The sequence below is a fragment of the Crinia signifera genome, chromosome 1 (assembly GCF_055691185.1).
Source record: "Crinia signifera chromosome 1, ASM5569118v1, whole genome shotgun sequence".
Lineage (NCBI taxonomy): Eukaryota > Metazoa > Chordata > Amphibia > Anura > Myobatrachidae > Crinia > Crinia signifera.
Genome location: NC_139217.1, coordinates 342,104,993 through 342,126,325, shown reverse-complemented (window position 1 = coordinate 342,126,325; position 21,333 = coordinate 342,104,993). Strand labels below are relative to the sequence as shown.

The following is a 21,333-nucleotide window of genomic DNA, read 5'->3' as shown; positions in this document are numbered from 1 at the left end:
GTGCGTCCCAGTTTCCCGTCGGCAGGGGGACGGGAACCCTGTCTGTCTCCGCTTCAGGGAGACGGACAGGGTTGGGGGGGTGCGGCAAAGCGGCGAGGACCCGGGGCGACCGTCAGTGAGGCTGCGGGGACCTGGAGAGCCCTGTTGTAAGGGGACGCTTTGTTTCTCTTTCTGTTATCTCCAACATGATCTGCTGCTGTCAGCCATCTCCTCCTGGATGTCACAACACTTCCCAAAATATTTTTAAAACAATCAATATTTATCGCCTGGCTAGTTTCATCTCCATTGACAACATCTATTTCAAGTCCACTAGGTACCATCCTTGAAGATTTCTCTGTCCTTCAGCATTCACTCCTCCCAATACTATCTGATCTTAGAAGCTACTAAACACTCATTCCTGTCATCATGTCTTTCTTCATACCTCCCAACTGTCACGATTCCGTCGGGACAGTCCCGATTTTCGGGTCCTGTCCCGACGTCCCACCCGCGGCAGGCAGTCCCGCTGCGGGGGGTGGCAGTTGGGAGACCCCCCAAATTAGTAGAATAGACGCTGTGCGCATGCGCACAGCGTCTATTCTCGTATGAAAATGAGGTCACGGCTAATTAGCATAAGCCGCGCCCTCATTTGCATACGCCCCGCCCCCTTTTCGGGCGCTAGTGTCCCTATTTCCTCCGGACGGAAGTTGGGAGGTATGCTTTCTTAGATTACTGTAATCTAACTTGCCCTCTTCAGTTTATCTTTAATTGTACTACCCACCTCATTTCTATCTCTTCTTGCTGTACCTCTTTTGACACCTTCTGCCAGTCACCATGCAGAATCAAATTTCACCTACTCTTACTAATACCCCTTTCCCACTGCAGCTCTTAAACTGTAAATTGCCCTTTTTTTAGCCCTTTTAAACGGGTAGAGGTGCAGTGGGAAAACTCCAGGTTGCTTTACCCGTTTAACAAATACCGGTATTTGTTAAATGGGTAAAAAGCAGTGTTTTACCCGTTTAAGAGCCATTTTTTTGCCAGTGGGAAAGGCTCGTAAATGTTATATAGGACTCAGGCAGTAGCTATGAGAGGGCAGTGCATATGTAATGAGTCGCTAATTACATATGTAATGAGTGCAGTGCATATGTAATGAGTCACTCATTAAATATGTACATATGTAATGAGCGGCCCATTCATATGCACTGCACTCATTACATATGTACATATGTAAAGAGCGGCTCATTACATATGCACTACGCTGTCTTATAGCTACTGCGGTATTTATGTGCAGTGTACTGCGGTATTTATGTACTGCGGTATAGGTATTTATGTACTGCAGTATTTATGTGCAGTGTGAAAGGGGTTTAAAACGGTAATATACCGTTTTAAATACTGTTTCAAAATACCGGGTCTCAAACGTTTAGGCAATGTGAAAGCAGCATAATAAAGCTCCCATCAGCTATGCTTCTCCACTAAACTTCTCCAACATTGGAGCATCTACAATGGGTGCAGTTTGTGCAGTGCACACATGCAGAGCCAGATTAATGTCTAAATGGGCCTGGAGCTGAAAATGATCAAGGGCCTATTATGCGCAATAATAGGGGTTGTGGCCAGCAAATAATAATGTGGGGGGCGTGACCAGTGTTCTGGTTGGGTGGTCTGCTCATGGGTGTGTCTCTATTTTTGTAAATACTTTAAACTAATTATATATGCCTGGAAAAAGCAGGGGTCTGACATAGGAAAAATGCAGGGAGATACCCAAAGGTGCACCCGCAGGATGCCGATGTCCTAAGATACTTGCGGGGTGAGGCGGCACTCCAGTCAGAATAAAATAGTGTGCCGAGCGTAGCAAGGCACCATGCCCTCTGCTTGGTGAGTGCAGCGAACCCGAAAGGGGGAGCGATCCACAGCCCCCCTTGTCAGGATTGCGGCGGTTGGGAGTCCGGCGTCGGTATTTCGACCGCCAGCATATCATACCGGACCCCATATATCCCTTAGACAAATCATGCAACACAATAATAACCCCTTTATACTGTACACACCCCTTTATACTCTTACACATTATGCCACATGGAATGAGAAAAAAATTCACACTGACTGAGCTAAAATTCACACTATGGTTCACGGATTGAGTCAAAATTCACATTATGCCACACAGATTAAGGCAAAATTCACATTCTGCCACATGGATTGAGCCAAAATACACACTATACCAAACAGATTGAGCAATAATGCACAATATGATTCATAAATGGGCATTGCGCGCCAAAGGTGTGCATTAAAAATTACACCATAATATCCATTACATGTTAAGCCACACACCATAATGTCCATTACGTATTAAGCCAAACACCATAATGCCTATTAAAAATTATGCTACATAAGTGCTGCTTACCTATATGCTCATTGCCAGGGGTTCCATGCTCATTGCCAGAGTTTCCATGCTCATTGCCATATGGGATTACATGCTCATTGCCAAGGGGGAATACATGCTTGTGGTAACTGAGGGACAGCCGCCGCCAGGCAGAAATGACAGCCATTGACAGCCGGACAGAGAGCAGGGGGCTGCCCGGCTGTATTCAGAGCAATGTAGGTCCCAGCTATTTGATATGATACCCCTTTCACACCAGAAAATGCAGGGATTTACCCAGGAATATTGACCCAGGATCATGCAGGGACATTCCCGGATTGGCCCCTTTTACACCAGCCTAGTTCCTGCATTTTCTGGCGTGAGGAAGAGAGAAAACTACCCTCCCCCCTTTAAACAACCAGCTATATCTTCGGAACCAACTGACCCATTTACATGAGGGATTTTAATTATTTTCAAATGAATTTGGTCCTGAAAAAAAAAAAAATAATCGGTTTACACGAAATATCTCTAGAACCAATGAACCCATATGGACCAGCCTGGTATCAGATTGAAGGCCCAATTTGGGTTAGACTGAGATCAACCTTGAGCTTCTGTGATGCCGTTGGAAGCAGGTGGGAGTCGGAATTTGTGGGTCTCATGTTATCCTATGGGGAAAACGTTCCAGCTTTGCCTGGCAGTATCTCCGGTTCCCGGGTGGCTAGAGACTCGGGGCTGGTCTCGTTGGAAAGCCCTGACCCTCAGCTACAAAATGGGCCTATTTAGAGAGTGGGCCTGGAGCTGTAGCTCCATCAGGCCCATTGTTAATCCGGCTATGGGAATATTGACCCAGGATCATGCAGGGACATTCCCGGATTGGCCCCTTTTACACCAGCCTAGTTCCTGCATTTTCTGGCGTGAGGAAGAGAGAAAACTACCCTCCCCCCTTTAAACAACCAGCTATATCTTCGGAACCAACTGACCCATTTACATGAGGGATTTTAATTATTTTCAAATGAATTTGGTCCTGTGAAACTGGGCCATTTGGTTCCAGAGAAATCTGTCCTCAAACAACATGAACAGCCATGAAATTACATTTCAAAAATGAAAAAAAAAAAAAAATAATAATCGGTTTACACGAAATATCTCTAGAACCAATGAACCCATATGGACCAGCCTGGTATCAGATTGAAGGCCCAATTTGGGTTAGACTGAGATCAACCTTGAGCTTCTGTGATGCCGTTGGAAGCAGGTGGGAGTCGGAATTTGTGGGTCTCATGTTATCCTATGGGGAAAACGTTCCAGCTTTGCCTGGCAGTATCTCCGGTTCCCGGGTGGCTAGAGACTCAGGGCTGGTCTCGTTGGAAAGCCCTGACCCTCAGCTACAAAATGGGCCTATTTAGAGAGTGGGCCTGGAGCTGTAGCTCCATCAGGCCCATTGTTAATCCGGCTCTGCACACATGCTACTGTGTCCAGGGAGGCCACCCTGCACACATATAATTATACTTACCTCTCTGGATCTCAGCAGACAGAAATCACTGGGAAAATAGTGCAGTATTCCGAGTGATTTGTGCATGTGCAGTAGAGATGTCATTGGGAACAAGGCCCAGGTGCAGTACACTCCCTGGCTCAAAGCAAGCTGCCAAAGTATACAGCAGTGCTGCCGGTAAGGAAGAAGTTAAAATGGACCCTGAACACGGACCCTTCTCTCTTAAACCACCCCTGATTTCCAGCATAATTGCCTCTACCACCCTCTTTGCTCGTTGAATTACTGCTGACTCAAATCCTGTCTGATCACTGCTTCCATTCTTGTCGTCAAGATTGCTCCCGGGCTGCTTCAACCTCTGGAATGCAGCCTGACAGCCTTCACATGTGTCAATCATTTTTGCATTCTAGCCTACAATACCTTCACCTATGTCTCCAGCTTCTGCTCTTTTACCCTTATCTGAGGACAGATTCACAATAAGGTAGATGGAACCCAGAACTCCAAATAAGAGTAGGTCTATCATCATGCTGCTCAGCTGATCAAATTAAAATTGTATTGCTATTTTCCTCACAAAATAATGCAATATTTTTACTTTCAATTTTTAGGAAGACACTGAGGGCTAGATGCACTAAGCTTCAAAAGTGATAGAATGGAGAGTGATAAACAGCCAACCAGCTCCTAACTTCCATGTCACAGACTGTTTAATAAATATCAGGCATGAGAAGATTGGTTGGTGGTTTATCACTCTCCATTTTATCACTTTTGAAGCTTAGTGCATCTGGCCCTGAGGTTGTGAGTGTAGGTGGTGTATAAATCCACATGGTACTGGTGATGCAGCTGTGGTCACAACTACTTCACAACCACCAGGCTCTTTTGACCCTTAACCAAGCTGTGCCCATATCCCCTGTAGACTTATACCCCCTTTTACACCAAAAATCCCGCATACGACCCGGCATTTGGATGAAGGATCCAAGCCAGGTCGGATCCGGGATTGACACTGCGGTACCCACCTGCAGTGTAGACGGAGGCGGCGCTTGGAGATAACATCATCTCCAAGCGCTGGGACCATAGTCATCCCCGCCGGGACCGCTGATCGCCGTGCTGGGGGCAGCCCAGCACCAAGGTAAGCTGCTGGGATGCCCCCAGCCCACGTGCACCCCCCAGCCATTGTCCAGGAGGTGAATGGATGCCACACACAGGCATCCATTCACCTCCTACACTGCCACCACTGCTGTCTGCACAGTATAGCAGATAGCAGTGCAGGCTGTCTGTGCCCCTCCATACAACCTGCGAATGCAGCGGTCCGCAGGTTGGACGTCACCTATTCATGTAAATGGGAGCCGGGTCGGATGACCCGGCGTACCCATTTACACCGCCCTCTACCCAGGTCCTAGCCATGTTCTACCCAGGTCAGGACCTGGGTAGACATCCTATGTAAAGGGACACGGCGTGTCCCATTTACACCGCCTCTGACCCGCCGAAGACCCGAGGTTTTGCGGCAGTGTAAAAGGGGTATTAGTGGTTATACACAGGAAGCCCTTCCCTTGGTTTTATCAATATAAGTGTATTTACTACACATTGTAAACATGACTGTATGTAAAGTTTTCTAATGGTCTGTATCTGTTCATACATTTTTGTTCTATGTCTTTTAAAATGCTAGCAAACTCTTGTTGTGCTTTATAAATAAAAGATAATACTCTATGACTAATGCATTGCCATCTTTCGATTTCATCTGAATCTTTTAACTGAATTATGCTTCCTGTGAAGATTCTTTGACTAAAATTATTTAGCACAAAGTAAAAATCTCCATGAAGCATCTATAGAGATTATACATTTCCCTTGAAGAACCCAGACAACTGCTGATGAACACTCTTAAATCTATCTATAGTCGACTAGCTCACAACATTTCTTAGTGATCCATTATATAGAAAGGTGTCAGGCATTAATATTTACTGGATAATGTAAAGATGCATTCACTGATTGCCAGCTATGCAGCTCACCACAACAGAGAATGATTGCTCTCTGAACAAGAGTTTTGAAATGAGCTGTCACCAAATGCTCTGTTTTCTAGTCAAACATAATTTCCAACGGCATCAATTATTCATGGCAGGCTTAGATCTTTCATTTGTGTGAAAGGCTCTCTACCCCCAGCAATATGAAAATACACAATGTATGTCACAAGTGCCTGTTTAAAATGTTTGCTTAATAAGCTTGAACATCTGTCAGATGTATATTAACAACACTGAATATCAAGGTGAGAAAGAGAAAAAGGGCAAACACCTTTGTCTTTGTTCATTTGTTGACACTTGGCACATTTCCTTTTTCATGGTCAGTGCGATGCAAGTTTGTCACCTTTACTGTGTGGTGTGGAGGTTTTTTTTTAGATTTTAAGTTATTTTTTTTATTTAAAAGCATGTTGTTCCATATTCATATTTGAAATAAAAGAGCTTATAAGTAATATTCTTGTTTTAATTATAAAGAGGCTTTTATTTTTCCTTATGCGCATGAGGCTTAAGAAAGCCCCCTGAGGCAGGGTGTGGTATGACCGCCTGGTGGTTGGGAACCCAGCTGCCAGTATAACAACAGGGGAGGTGAGCGCAACATAGCCCGTTGCGGGCTCACTGTGCTGAGGACTCGGTAGCTAGCTACAGGTTCAATTCTCCCTCTATGGAGGTCGTGGACCCCCACAAGGGGAAAAATTCCCTGTTGGTCGGGATCCCGACTGTCGGGCAGAAGAAGAGTCGGGCTGTCTGTATACTGACATCGGACAGTCATCCGGCACCCCCTAAAGCATTAGTGCAGCCTGAAACTGTCCATACAAACAGGAATCTGACTGCTTGCATCCTGTCTCAGAAAGCAATAGGATGTATCAATTATCAGGTCTATAACAACCAGAAAAATTGCAAATGTGACAAGGATCATTATCTAACAATGAGAAGCTGGGCCCAACAGGATGTCTATAGGATGAAAGAAGACCAGCTGTGTGTGTGACAGAATTGTTGCAGATATGTAGGTTTGAACTGGACATAGAACAGATTCCTCAGTTTTAGCCACATCAAGTGGCAAACTATACCTGTACATGATATTTTTTATTCAGTATCAAGCTACAGAACTGGATCATATGCTAACAATAAGGTAAAGGACCATTTACCAAACAATATATTGCAGAGATGGCATACGTCATGACTGTTTTACATACTTTACCCATTAAACAAATAAAGAACAGTTACCCATTAAACAAAGAAGCAGTTACCCTTTTGCAGTATGTTTATTCATTCTAGAGTACAAGCACATAGATTTAATCTCAAACCTAAAACAGAAATGATTCATGTGCATGAGCTGGACAATATCATCGAGTGTTAAGAAGATTAGTGCTGTTGGACAAGTATGTCTAACCTGTTCTTAGCTCTGCAGGCTAGCTCACAAAGCAGGTGTAAGTAGGCTGAAGATTAAGACAAGTCCAGTAAACTCTACTGCAGGCATGAATATGCACAGAGGGTTTATATCCTTGGATTGTGAGTGATCCCTAAATAATCCAATTTAAAATATATTTTGCCATGTCATTTTTTGGGGCATTTCGGATTGTTTAAAAAAAAACATAAAAAAAAACATAACATTTTTTAACATATTAAGAAATATGAAGAGCACAACCCCAATGCTCAATATCAAACAAGCCATACAGATGCGACCTTCCTAATCTAGCCTCCGTGCATAATGCGTTGCGGCACACAGGGTGCATGAGAGTTGGCAGCTCCCGTGCGAGTCTGCCAGTGACGGGCATCTTTTTCTAGATGCTAATAATACACATTTTAATGCTTGGGACTAGGTGAGACTAGAAGGGCTGTTTAATGTGGATGCAGCAATGATGAGAGGAGACACATCTGTACATTAAGGGGATGTACAAAAGGGGTACAAGCAGGCAATAGCCAAATTATTATCATTTATTTATATGGCACCACAAGGGTTCCACAGCGCCTAACAATACATAAATTGGCAAAATAAAAATGAGAAATAAACGAATTGCAGTACATGGCAATTTAGGACATGTACAGTTCATGGTAATTAAGTATAGTTACATCAGGGGACAGGTTACTGAAACAACTATTAGATATAGAGATATATACACTGCATTTGAAAAGTATTCACAGCGCTTCACTTTTTCCTTTTAAAATACCCCATATAATGACAACGTGAAAAAGTGTAAAAAAGTGTAAAATATTGTGTGTGTGTGTGTGTGTGTGTGTGTGTGGAGGGGGGGGGGGGGGGGGTGTAATTTATCCCATTTTGGAATAAGGCTTTAACATAACAAAATGTGGAAAAAGTGAAGCGCTGCGAATACTTTCCGAATGCACTGTATATTATAAGAAAAGCACATGAAAGAGGAAATCACTCATCAGCCTCTTGTGCTATAACTAAAAGATAAAGATTATTAGGTATGTTAAAAAGGTTCACAATACCCCATAATAATATTGGTATAAGGTTAGAAAAAGGGTCAGGGAGCCCTAAAGGTATCTGGTCAACGCAAAAGGCGAGATCCCAATTCCAGTGCAGCCAGCTCCCCCAACTGCCAGCAGTTCAGCAGGATGCAAAAAACAGTATGTACTATCGAAACAAGGACTTGTATCCAGTTGGGGGACAGGGTTAAAATACAATCAGGCAAACAGCACCAATAGGTTTCTAGTAAAGTGCAAATGAATCATTGAATCACCTTCCCTCCATCTTTCACTAGATAGAAGCCAATTGCTGAATGATTGTTGTAAATGAATGCACATTTGCACTTTGTTCATATAGCGCATGCTATTAAATTAAAATGTGAAGGAAATTTTAAATAACTTTTTTAAACACTAATATCAGTCATGTAAAAAAAAAACATGTCTGAAAATAACTAGGAAACAACTTTCAATCGGTTAAGTTAAAAATAAACGGGAATATGAGAAATTTTTAAAGCAGGTCGACATTCCATTATAGTGACAACGGCTAATTGTTTTGCTGTAGTGTTCATGGTCCACTAAGTAATAACTGCATACAATTATATTTGTACTGATACCATCTGTGGTGTACAATTCTTCTTTCGAATGAAGTGATACTCTGGATTTATATAATAAAGCAGACCAACTTCAAATTAAACAGCAGGTTCTAAAGAGAATGCAGCACTTACTGTTTTAAAAGGAGTATTCTATTCACACACCATTCATTATAGGTTGGAGGTACAGGGTTGTTTTTTATTGATTTTTTTTTTTTACAAACAACAAACTTGGCATTCATTGATGTAGAACAGCATTAACCAATCTACCAACATCCTTGGTAACCATGGCAATGAGAAAATGTGAAGCTTTGTCTAATGCAGTGGTTGTGCCTTTGAAGTTCAATGTCTCACTAAGAGCACTTCAAAGACATTTCTTTAATTATTCAGTGTCAACATTAACGCTATAAAATCAGTAGTGAAGAAGTGAAGCCGAGCAGTGTTAGACACTTACCCCTGTGCTGACCAGGGATAGCATAATCCTTTCATTTAAGGCTAAGGTCTCTCCTTGCTTCATCTTGATCCTCTTCTTATCTAGACATTTCATTGCATACCTAAAAGAAGCAACACCACATTTAAAACAAATCATCTTACTGAGAATCATCTCACTGTGGTTGCCTGTTTCCTATAACTTGTATCCAATCAGGAACCAACACATCCATTACATGTTTAATGTTTGATACATGCAAAAACTTGCAGCCATACATGTTACAATCCAACTTTGATTTAAAGTTTAAAGAAACAACAGGAATATTAGTTGATGCAATATTGTAGATGACCACATCGATAAATAAATTAATTGGTTTAGATCAGTGGTTCCCAACCTTTTTTCTCTCTTGTACCCCTTGATTAGGCTTTTCATTGATAAGTACCCCCTCCTCCCATTTTGAAATATGGACAGTACTTAGCGGTATGCGGATCCTTATGCATGTCCTTATATTAAGGAGGAGCGGAGGAGTAGTATACAGCAAGGTATCCTAACCTCCTGTGTCTAGACACTGGTTGTGTATTACCTCCAGGATTCCCGCTAACACCGGTAGGATTAATGCCGCTGCTTCCTCCACCTTTGTCAGTGCTGGGCAGATGACTGCTGATGTCTGAGGGCCGCATGGGAAGCTCCCAGTGGATTGCTGGTCAGGCATATGACACATGGTTTGTCTCCATGGCAATGGGTCTTCAGCCATCAAAAGACCTTTTCATCATCCGCCATTACCAATATTATTTTCAAGTACCCCCAACTGGTCTGCAGACTACCCCCAGGGGTACTAGTACCCCAGGTTGGGAACCACTGGTTTAGATGAACAGTTTAAATCCAGCAGGGTTAAGGTAAAGTGTTTGAAGAAGAAGAAGAATTGTAATCGTAGGAGGTTTAATGATCTTGCAACTTCCTTGCAAAGCAAACAAACTGAAAACCCCACTTATCTGTTGGCTCAAACCTGTAGCTGTTTTTACTTAAATTACTGATTAAAAATGATAAGATTATGGATGGCTATACTTTCAGTGACGTCATCTGTTTAAAAGGAACAAATTGGAAAGCTTTACAGGTACTTGTTTCCTAGCACGGCGCCAATCGCATACCATACTTATTGGTGTGCGATGCGATACAATGCGATATTCATGTTAAATTAACAGTGCTTGTACAATGAAATATCGCATAGCATTGCATGCCACCAAATGGCATGCGATGCAATGCGATTTTAAATTGTACAAGTACCATGATGGGTGCATACAATGTTAAATGCACCCCCATTGTCAACGCCACCCCCACTATCAATGCCAACCCGAAGCATGGCGAGCGCAGCGAGGTCCTCCGACCTTTTCATACCCCCACTATCCACGTCAGTGTGGAGTTGAACTTAGATAGTGTGGCAAGCGCAGCGAGTCACAAGCATGGTGAGCCCCGCAAGGGGCCGCGGAATACGAGCCCGAAGCGTGGCGAGCACAGCGAGCCCCGCGGAATACATGTTAAGTAATCCGTGTCCCCTCATCACGCTTCGGGCTTTATTGCATGCGATGCAATTGTATAACATGTACTACGATCAAAAGATTGGGCGCCATGCTAGGAAACAAGTACCGCTTTACATTGTTGTTAGTCATGGAAGGGAACTCACATTTTACCAGTGTCTGCTTTTCGGCATCCATAAACTTCACCAAATCCACCTCGTCCGATAATTCGATGAACGCTAAAATCATTCATGGTCAACTGGAAACGAGAGAAGATGAATAACCAAAATGAGTAAAAGTGTTGCATGCTCAAACATAGCTGCTACTCAACTACTCAAATATGTGTACACAGCCTACTAGGGGTACACTCTGTTCAGCTGACTCATTGCTTTAATATCAACTCAGACAAGAGTGGAGAAATGTCAGATTCAGCCAGCATATTATTTTACGGTGACAGGGAAAAGATGTGTTTGTATTGACATTAATAAAAATAGCTCCCAGGCAGGTCCAGGACTGATCTGAGGGTAATTATAACATCTTAATGTTTATATCTAAAATATAAAATAAATGTTTAATCATACTTACATGGATATTTAATTCCACATTTTTCCACTGGCAAAACCTAGTAAATTTGTCACTGTTTAAAAAAAAAAAAAGAAAAAAATTAAAATAAATACATTATGTACAGTATATATATATATATATATATATATATATATATATATATATATATATATATATATACACGTGGGTACAGAAATGAGGCCACTCTCCAGACTGAAGAAATTTTCATAATTCCATTTTTATTTAATTACGTTGCCACACCATTTTGGTCAACGTTTCGGCTCACCAACTGAGCCTTTGTCTAGACATGTGTACAGCTTTCAGTGCATACATCTATACATGGACACTCTATAGGGTTCTACAGACTTGAATTATCTGTGATTGAAATCTCAAAACAACTTTCTTATGAGCATCCAGAAAAAGATGCGTTTTTAGAAACACGAGAACATACTCATGTCAGCGCTCTCTGACTGCAGTACAGAGTAAAAAAAAAGAAGCTTGTTCCCTTGGGTTAAGGGGACAGGCTATAAAAGGGGGTTGGAAAGAAAACTGTTGAACTGTAGCCTTGTATTTCCAACCAAAGCAAGGATCATGCAATAACAAACAATATGTTTTTTTGCCAAAATGTTAAATGGGGATGTGCAACTTTTGGGAATGTAAATGATGAAATATTCAAAGATTACAAAACAATCTGAAAAATATATTTGATTGCAGTAGTTGTTTTGCACAATTTTACGCAGGGGTTTCCTACCTTTCTATAAACTTCTGAAATATATTTCCCCGGAGACTGTCACATATTTCTTCTATGTATGGCTGTAATGGACAATGTAAGGAAAAGTTAGCTGGTTATTAAAACAATTAAAAAAGCTGGTTATTAAAACAACACATCAATATTAAACGGACTCAGAAAATTAGGTTACTTTGCAAAATTTTTAATAAATATTCAATTGAACTCCCTTCTGTAAGATTTTTTTTATAGGTCTAGAAAAAAAATAAGACACTCTGCTGTGAACAATTGTAAATTGGAAAATATGTAATGTGTTTCTACAATAAGGTCTGATGATTGAGAGAATACCATAACAACATGCAAAAAGATGTTGCTATGGATTTGGAATTCCATACATTCATACAGACCTACTCTACTGAAGTGTGACTCCTGCCCTTCAGGCAGCATTCCCAGCAGATTAGACCTGCCACCAGGACTGTATCTACTTCTTTATTAAAGTGGCGGACCTAGGAATGATGACAAGATTAAAGATGATTTGTGGCAGTGTGGCATTGGCTGAACAATGCTGTGAATCACTGCATAGTACAGTGCCAATGAGCCAATGTTCTCCCTTTTGGACCTTGCCTATGGGAAAAAGGGGCAGATGTACTAAGTCTGGTGAAAAATATAAAGTAGAGATAAAGTGAAGGAAGATAACGCATCACCTTATCAACTCCCAACTGTCATTTTTCAAACACAGCTGATTGGCTCTTGCGTTCCACTTTAACTCTTCATTGTGCTTACCTGGACACAAGTCGAGACTAAGACACTTTACGAAGTAACGAACGGACCTGGGCCAGGGCAATCTACTGAGGGCAGCTCATTAGTAAAGATTAATATCCTACCACAAGCCATGTTACAATCCTTAGATAATATTGCTGGGTAAAGCATTTATTAGAACACCTATATTACACCTAGTATTACACCTAGTATAATCATATTTTTATCTCAACTCAAATGTAAAGGAAAAATAAGAACCGATGGGGGAGAATACAGTATATCTCGTTGAGTATACTGGTTAAGAATGATGGATCAGGGATTATGTGAGTACAGCTGCTGAAGTGTAAATTACAGTGTGCTCAAGAAGTGGTAAATAAATGCCCCTAGCATCTGCATAAGGAATGTCTCACTATTACTGGGGATGATCACACACTATACAATTACCGGATTCACACTCATTGTGTATTCAGAGCTCTGTGTAAATTAAACAAACACACTAATAGAAGGTGAAAAATATACAATTAAAACAGGGGAAGTAGTTTACAAGACATTGACATCATTGTTATTGAGACACATCAGAGACTCAATAATACCAAGGGGGATTTTGGAGCAGGTTGCAAAAACATAGCTTATTTAACCCTTAGATTGCCAAGTGAATTTGTGAAAATTGATGTGAAAATTGCCAAGCAAACATTTGAATTCATCATAATGACCAATAATGTTTACCTTGTATAGGAAATATAATGCTTTTTTTATTCAACATTTTTTATTTTAATTCACATAACAAATGTGAGCGACACTGGAATTTTTAGTGGATATTTTGCCCATCTCTCACAGAGATGTTGGCACTCAAAGGGTTAAACAGAGGAATCTGGGATGAATGTCAGACTTTTAGTATCTGCCATATCTCAGCCCCCTTAGTGTATATTTCCTTGCTATTAAACACATAACCTGACTTTAACACTTATTCTACAGTACTTGAATATAGCTTTACTATAATACTGGTTTTTTAAGCCTTTTTAAACTGGTAGAGCTGCAGTGGGAATGCTCCAGGTTGCTATACCCGTTTCACAAATACCGGTATTTGTGAAACGGGTAAAAAACAGTGTTTTACCCGTTTAAAAGACATTTTTTGGAAGTAGGAAAGGGGTTCATATCCCCCCCCCCCCCCCACCCCCAATGCTGTAACCAGCACCAGGCTGAAAGATCCGGGGCTGGTATTAAAAAAAAAAATCAGGAAACCCGACAAATAGGATTTTTTAAAAAACAGCCCCAGGCTCTAGGGCCAAGGCTGGTTCCCAAAATACGGGGGACAAAATGACTAGGGTCCCCTGTATTTTAAGAACCAGCCCCAGGTCCAACCAGACAGCAGGGTAATGCCACAGTCGGGGGAGGACTTTTATACAAGTCCCCTGGCCAAAGCATTCAGCGCTGTGTCTGGTCAGCCTGGCCAGGTGTCCTGGGGAAGTGGGGACCCCCCCAATAAAGGGGTCTCCCTCTCCAGTACTTACCTGGCCAGGCTGAGGCCTGGTGATGTCCACGGTGACCCTGGAGCGGTGGTCACCGGGCTGATTTAATGGTGTAAAAAAAAAAGAATAAACTATTTTCGGTACTCTTTACCTAGAAGGGCGCCCACGATTTTGATCATGGGCATCGCAAGTAAAAAAATCACGTCTGTCGCATCGCATGCGATTTTTTTGGTCGCATGCGATGCGACCGACGTGATTTTTTTACTTGCGATGCGATCGTCGCGATTACAGCGATTTTACATAGGGAATAATGTTAAATGGGTAAATTGACCCGATTTAACATTGGGAACAATGTTAAATGGCCCACAGACCCCAAATAGCCACCCTGTGCCCCCCCAACGCCACCCCACGATCAACGTGAACCCGAAGCGTGGCGAGCGCAGCGAGCCCGCGAGGGGCGGCGGTACGCGTCCTCCGACCTTTTCATACCCCCACTATCCACGTCGGTGTGGAGTTGAGAATAGATAGTGTGGCGAGCGCAGTGAGCCACCAAGCCCGAAGCGTGGCGAGCCCCGCGAGGGGACGCGGATACCTTCACAGGTATCCGCGTCCCTTCGCGGGCTTCACAGGTATCCGCGTCCGCTCGCCTCGCTGCGCTCGCCACACTATCTATTCTCAGCTCCACGCCGACGTGGATAGTGGTGGTATGAAAAGGTTGGAGGACGCGTACCACCGCCGCTCGCCACGCTTCGGGTTCACGTTGATCGTGGGGTGGCGTTAACAATTGGGGGGGCACAGGGTGGCTATTTTGGGTCTGTGGGCCATTTAACATTGTTCCCAATGTTAAATCGGGTCAATTGACCCATTTAACATTGTTCCCTATGTAAAATCGCGGTAATCGCGTCGATCGCATCGCATGCGATGCGACCGAAGCGATTTACATTTTAACATGGATTTCTATGTAAAATCGCGGGCATCGCATGCCATTATAATGGCATGCGATGTACATGCGATGCCCGCCCTTCTAGGTAAAGAGTACCCTATTTTCTTATACTGTGGCACTATGAGTCCCAGCAAGCCTCCCCCGCATGCTAGGACTTGGAGAACCACAAGTCCCAGCATGCGGGGCATTAAAGGGCCCGCTGGCACTTGTAGTTCCACAGTACAGGAAATATTTAAATAAACACACACTGACAATCAGGAACAATAAATGTTTAATACATACATTACACACACACATACTGATACTTACCTATCTTGAGCCCGTAGGTAGGTCCTCGCCGTAGGTCCACGCAGGTTTTTTTTTTTTAATACCACCCCCCCCCCCCCCCATCTTTACTATGGTTTAAACGGGTTTTTAAATGGGTAAGTGTGAATGTGACAAAAACTGCTTTTAAACAGTAATTCACTGTTTAAAAGCTGCAGTGGGAAAGGGTCTTTATGGCTCTTACCCGTTTAAAGACCAGTTTAAAAATAACGGGTCATTACCCGTTTAGGCAGTGGGAAAGCAGCATAAGCCTGATATTCCAGACTTGATTGGCATTTCAGAGCTGTATTAACTGTACAGAAAATTATACCCTAAATTAATAATTTTGTATCAAGTATATTTCATACTCTAAGGTTTATTTTTGATTTTCAACAACAATAATCTCAGCATAAATGTGAATGTGGCAACAAGCCAATTGCAACAGAAAACTTTAGCAGAAGAGCTAATACGCTTATGGCATTAATTTCCCGATTTATAAATGTTTTTTTATTTTTGATAATTATACAGTATGTGCAACCTTTTTAGAATGCTACTCCCTCCACACCTCCGTTAATTATATATATACTGTAACCATTGAAGTTATGTAAAAAGTGAGAAATCCGCTTTCATTGTATATTACTTAGCTACGTCTAAAAAAAAGTCTAATACTTAACTAAGAAAAACAATACGTTTTTACGAATAAATAAAGCGATGCATAATATTTGAGCACTATATAATTAACCGCTCATGATTTTCTGCCACAGACAAATGAAAAACATTCCAATCATTGGTTTAACCTACAATTGCCATATTAATTTGTTTTATGCATGGAGGCGATAAACCACCCATTCTGGCTGGTGTAATTGGTTTATCACAGAAAAAAAAAAATTGTATTCAAATTGACAATAGCATAGTGAATAAATAAAATATTACATATCTGTATACTATTTTCCAATTAAAAAATGGTTATCTGGATTAAATACTACATCAATATCTTTGGACACATTTGCGGCTGAAATGAGGTATAATTAATCTATAGTGGGCTTTAACTTTTATACGCTAGTATGCTATGATGTCACCAGAGTCATCACTGTTATCTCATTAAGACCATGTAAAATTGTTCTTCTTCCTTTGATTTTCTGTTTTTGCTTGGCATACTTTGTTTAAAACTTAACAACGTCAACCAAGTTATATCTTTAAAAAAAAATATTTCTATTTGCTAATTTTATTATGACAATACCTGATAAAAATGAAAGAATGTACAGTACACCTTCTAACTTTAGAGAAGATACATTTTCAGAACTGTTGCACAATATATTCATAAACATTTCATATTTAGCTGCTGAAATTTCTCGAATGAAAATTGGAATTTAGTATTCATCGCATAATTCTGTTCTTCATTTTATGTAACCCTTTAATAACTTTATTCAAATATGACAAAACACAGATTACAAGCGCGGAACGTATAATACAAACAATAGTATTGTAAAAGGATCAAATACAAACCATATAATTGGTACAATGTGTATTACAGTGCAGAATTTACATTATACACAATACAAGTTTAGGTACCTGAAATAGAGCAGGTGGCACTTGTTTCTTCACAAGATGAGCTTGTACATGGTCTACAGCTTGCTTGGAGAATGGCTATGGATAAAGAAATAATGAAAAAATTAAAGAATCTCAGGTGTGCATGTGTAATATATAGATGCCAGGAAACCGGCATTCGTACCCATCTGCGATAAGGTACAGTAGATGCCCAGAAGCCTTCACATAAACACAATGGTGTATTTAAGTCTATAGTACATAGAGTGCGGCCCTCACAGGTCAAATTTCAAGCAAAGTATGGTGCAGAACATCAAAGTACAATCAATGTTTCTTGGAATATGAAAGACCTGTAAGTGCGCCTCTCTCTCTAGATAGATAGATAGATAGATAGATAGATAGATAGATAGATAGATAGATATAGAAGCAGACAGTGGCACTCCGCGGAATAAACTTAAAGTGATTTTAATCTGGTGACCAAAGTTTCGGGGAATGGATACCCCTTTATCAAGGTGTACAAGGCTGTACACCTTGATAAAGGGGTATCCATTCCCCGAAACGTTGGTCACCAGATTAAAATCACTTTACGTTTATTCCGTGGAGTGCCACTGTCTGCTTCTATATTGGTCTACATCTACACACCGGGAGGCACCCGTGGCTGCTGTACCAGAGGTGGAGTGCCAGGCTGAACCTGTATATATATATATATATATATATATATATATATATATATATATATATATATATATATATATATAATATTTATATATTAAGCAGTAACACTAGGAGCAAAGATAGTGGGTCTTCCACTATCTTTACGAAGTAGTGTATAAGCAGACGTGTTACGTATAAGCAAACATGATATGAATTTCTAAATATGCATTGTGCCTCTATTTAAATGCACTGGGGGTACAATATTTATTAAATTATTCAGTTGTTCCTTTACAAGCTGCTGTAGGTAAAATGCTTGGACACATAAAATACGTTATTTTTGCAATTGCTAACAATAGCAACAATCTTGTTTGTATTTGACCATTTACAAAGTAAACTGTTTATCAGACAGAAGACCAGAATGCCTGAACACAGGCACAAGTACAAATTGTAAGGTACAGTACTTGTTCATATTTCCAATTAAATCCCAAGGGCGGCCTGTGAAATGTATAGCTGATCCTATCTGCCCACTTATATGAAGCAATTTGTCAGTGACAACAAGACTTTGGTAACCGAGTCCCTAGAGTAAGCATTTCGGTATTCTATAGCAAACACCACAATACTGGCTGCAATATGTGTTGCTTAAAAATGTAAACATTTTTACATCTATATACACTAATAGAGGGCTCAAATCTTTGTATAAGCAAGATTAACACACAATCTTTATACACGCTGTATTGTTTCCTACATCTTTCTTCAGCATCATGCATTGAAGTATCATTATAATGGGTACATCAACAATAAGATGAGGGTAGGCAGTGGAGGCCTCAAGCACAAGCAATTAATACATTTAATTCCCACTTTGTTTATAAATGTGATCACTATGAAAGATCTTGAAATACAAGTAGAGATGTCAATCCTGGGATCCGGAACTGAAAGTTGCTCAATCCTGCCCAAGACCCCAAACACCGGCCCCACCTCCACCCCACACATTTACTTTTGGTTTGGTTGGGAGAAGGGGCGGGTGGCAGGGGTGCCACTGAAAATGGGCAGACTGCCGGCTACAGGGGTGACGATGACACCAGAAGCAGGCGGCAGTGGTGTGGCCTGCTCAGTGTGATGGTCAGAGGTCATGTTTTGCAGGCCATGCCACTGCCACCCTCTTCCGGTGACCCACACACCAGGGTCATGGACAGCTGGGAAATTTTGGGTCCAAATCCCGGGATCGGCCACCCTAAATGCAAGTGACTATCCTTCCTTGGATTCTTTAATAGACTTTAGAAAAAACGCAAAGTTGTAAAATATATTAACCCCCCAAACAATATGTGTGTGGAGGTCTAGAGGGTTTAGCGTGTTTGGGAGCGTGCCACTGCTTTGGGTGCCAAACCAACTTGTCCTAACACTGGCAGAGATCAGCGATCAGCGTGCGCCGTGCTGCCAGAGTTTTCACACTAGAAGCGCTTCCGCATAGCCCGGCGGATAGCGCTCGTGATTTTTAATAGACTGCAGGGACCCCCGCTGCCTCCGCCGCCAGATTTAAATAGACAGCGCCGTAGGACAGGTACCCGGGCGGCACAAAATGCCGCCCTCCAGTGGCCGGCGCCCTAGGCAAATGCCTAGGTTTGCCTAGTGGTGGCGCCGGCCCTGCGCCTTATGGGCGTGTCGCTGTAAGTTTTGCTTATATAAACTCTTCATAGCTCACACTGGAGGTCATACTCAGATGTAGAATATGCGCATTCCGTAGGTTTTAGTGCAAGTATCTATGATGCAATGGATGGTGGCGTCTACAAACACACTAAGTGGTACTTAAGTGTCTAAATGATAATTTCCTAGGCAGACCTCCTCTCTGAGCTATGCAATCCATTACCAGTATGAAAACATATACTGTAACATTCATACATTTAAACATAAAGCATTTATATACGTTAAGAGGTTTGACATTTTATGTAACCATTCAGTCACATTATTATTATGCGATGATGAACTGACTACAATGTCCGAATAGTCTTATTAACAAGACATTAGGTGCAAAAATGCCTTCTATATCCCCCTGACCACAGACCAAAATTCCTGTGTGATTGGATCATGCAGCCCATCAAGATCCTCTGCAATCTGGTAATGACACTGTGCAATGTGTAGCATTTGTCTTTGGGGATCAACACCCATGTCCCTTTACATACGTGTCCTAATACAGATTTGCAGCTTAAAGCAGTATGCTGTAGCGGGACTGTGGTGCGAATGCATTACTACATGCCACGCTCGCATCAAAGCTGGGTCTCATTGCAGTGAATGGGAGATGGGCACATGCACACACCAGCTCCCATTCATGTCAATTGTATAGTGGGAGTGTGTGTGCACATGTGTCTCACTTTGCCTTAATGTCCTTGCTGTCATATATATGCATCACATCATATGCATCACATCATATGCATCACAAGGATGTTGCATAGTGCTCCGACCATAGTAAGATCGGACGGACCTCTCGCATCGCTCCAGGACCCTAGTCTGCAGGCAGGTGTTTTCTTTAAAGAGACAGCATGCAGGATTTAGCTAAAATGTTTTCCCTACCCCATGGGGAATTCTTTATGTACCTTCAGGCCAGACATTATGCGCAGTCCATGCAGACACCCATGCCCCAAAATAATGTCCCTGATCCACTTCATTCAGTATTTGTCCTTCGCTCTACTGGGCCCTACAGGCTCAAATTCCTTTACCCAGATTTGTTGCCAGTGGCGTATGACACAATTTGGACTGCGATTGCCTCCAAATGGGCATTAGACATTCCTCAGGTGTACTCATATCTGATCCTCACAAAGAATTTGGAACAAACACTCAAAACATTCATTCGGCAATGCTCCTAGAGGTTCACATAAAAACATTACATAGGGCATATATTTCACAGTCGCAGAGGAAATATTTTGTACCGGGTGACTTGGGGTTATGTCTGAAATTTAATACCCCTTTTAGACCTGGATTATTGCCACTCCAGTCTGGGCCGGGGCTTGGTGTGAAAGAAAAAAAAATATATATCCCGGGTCCTGTTACCCGGTGTCGGACCCGGCAAATGAGTCGGACACAGGGCTTCCCAGGAGTCAGGGGCCGTGTAAATGGGTAACCCGGGTCATCCGACCCAGGGACACATTTCCTCCAATCAGGGAGCCCCAACCTCCGGACCGCAGCGCCCTGAGGTCAGTCCGGAGGTTGGGCAGGGGCTGCGTACAGCCTCCGCTGCTGTCTGTGGTACTATGCAGACAGCAGCAGAAGAGAATGGATGCCTTTGTGCAGCATCCATTCACCTCATGGACGGAGGTTGGGGACAGCCCAGCAGCTTACCTGGGTGCTGGGCTTGCCCCCAGCGCGTCGGTCGGCGTTGTAGGGGTGACAGGCGGCGGGTTTCCCGGCGCTTGGAGATGATGGCTCAGGGCCCGAATTTACCGGCATCCCCTACCCGGCATAATGCCGGGGGACGCTGGTGTAAAAGGGAACAACTGCCGGGTCGCATTCGGGTCCAAAAACCCAGGTGCGACCCGGCAGTTTTGGTGTAAAAGTGGTATTAGAGTATACTTTCTTCCTTCTATCACAATATGTGGGACCGT

The 21,333-nt window shown here is 42.2% G+C and overlaps 1 protein-coding gene across 4 annotated transcripts in view; it reads right to left on the bottom strand.

Moving 5' to 3' along the window:
• Window positions 1-21,333, bottom strand: part of GRK3 (G protein-coupled receptor kinase 3) — a 316,600-nt gene that overhangs the window by 91,330 nt on the left and 203,937 nt on the right. For all 4 annotated transcript variants that reach the window (XM_083146472.1, XM_083146488.1, XM_083146479.1 and 1 more), the window contains exons 5-9: window positions 17,114-17,188; window positions 12,092-12,153; window positions 11,362-11,413; window positions 10,944-11,035; window positions 9,287-9,386 (exon numbers count right to left, since the gene is read on the bottom strand). In XM_083146472.1, the coding sequence (XP_083002598.1) occupies window positions 9,287-9,386; window positions 10,944-11,035; window positions 11,362-11,413; window positions 12,092-12,153; window positions 17,114-17,188 (381 nt within the window). The remainder of the gene's footprint in view (window positions 1-9,286; window positions 9,387-10,943; window positions 11,036-11,361; window positions 11,414-12,091; window positions 12,154-17,113; window positions 17,189-21,333) is intronic.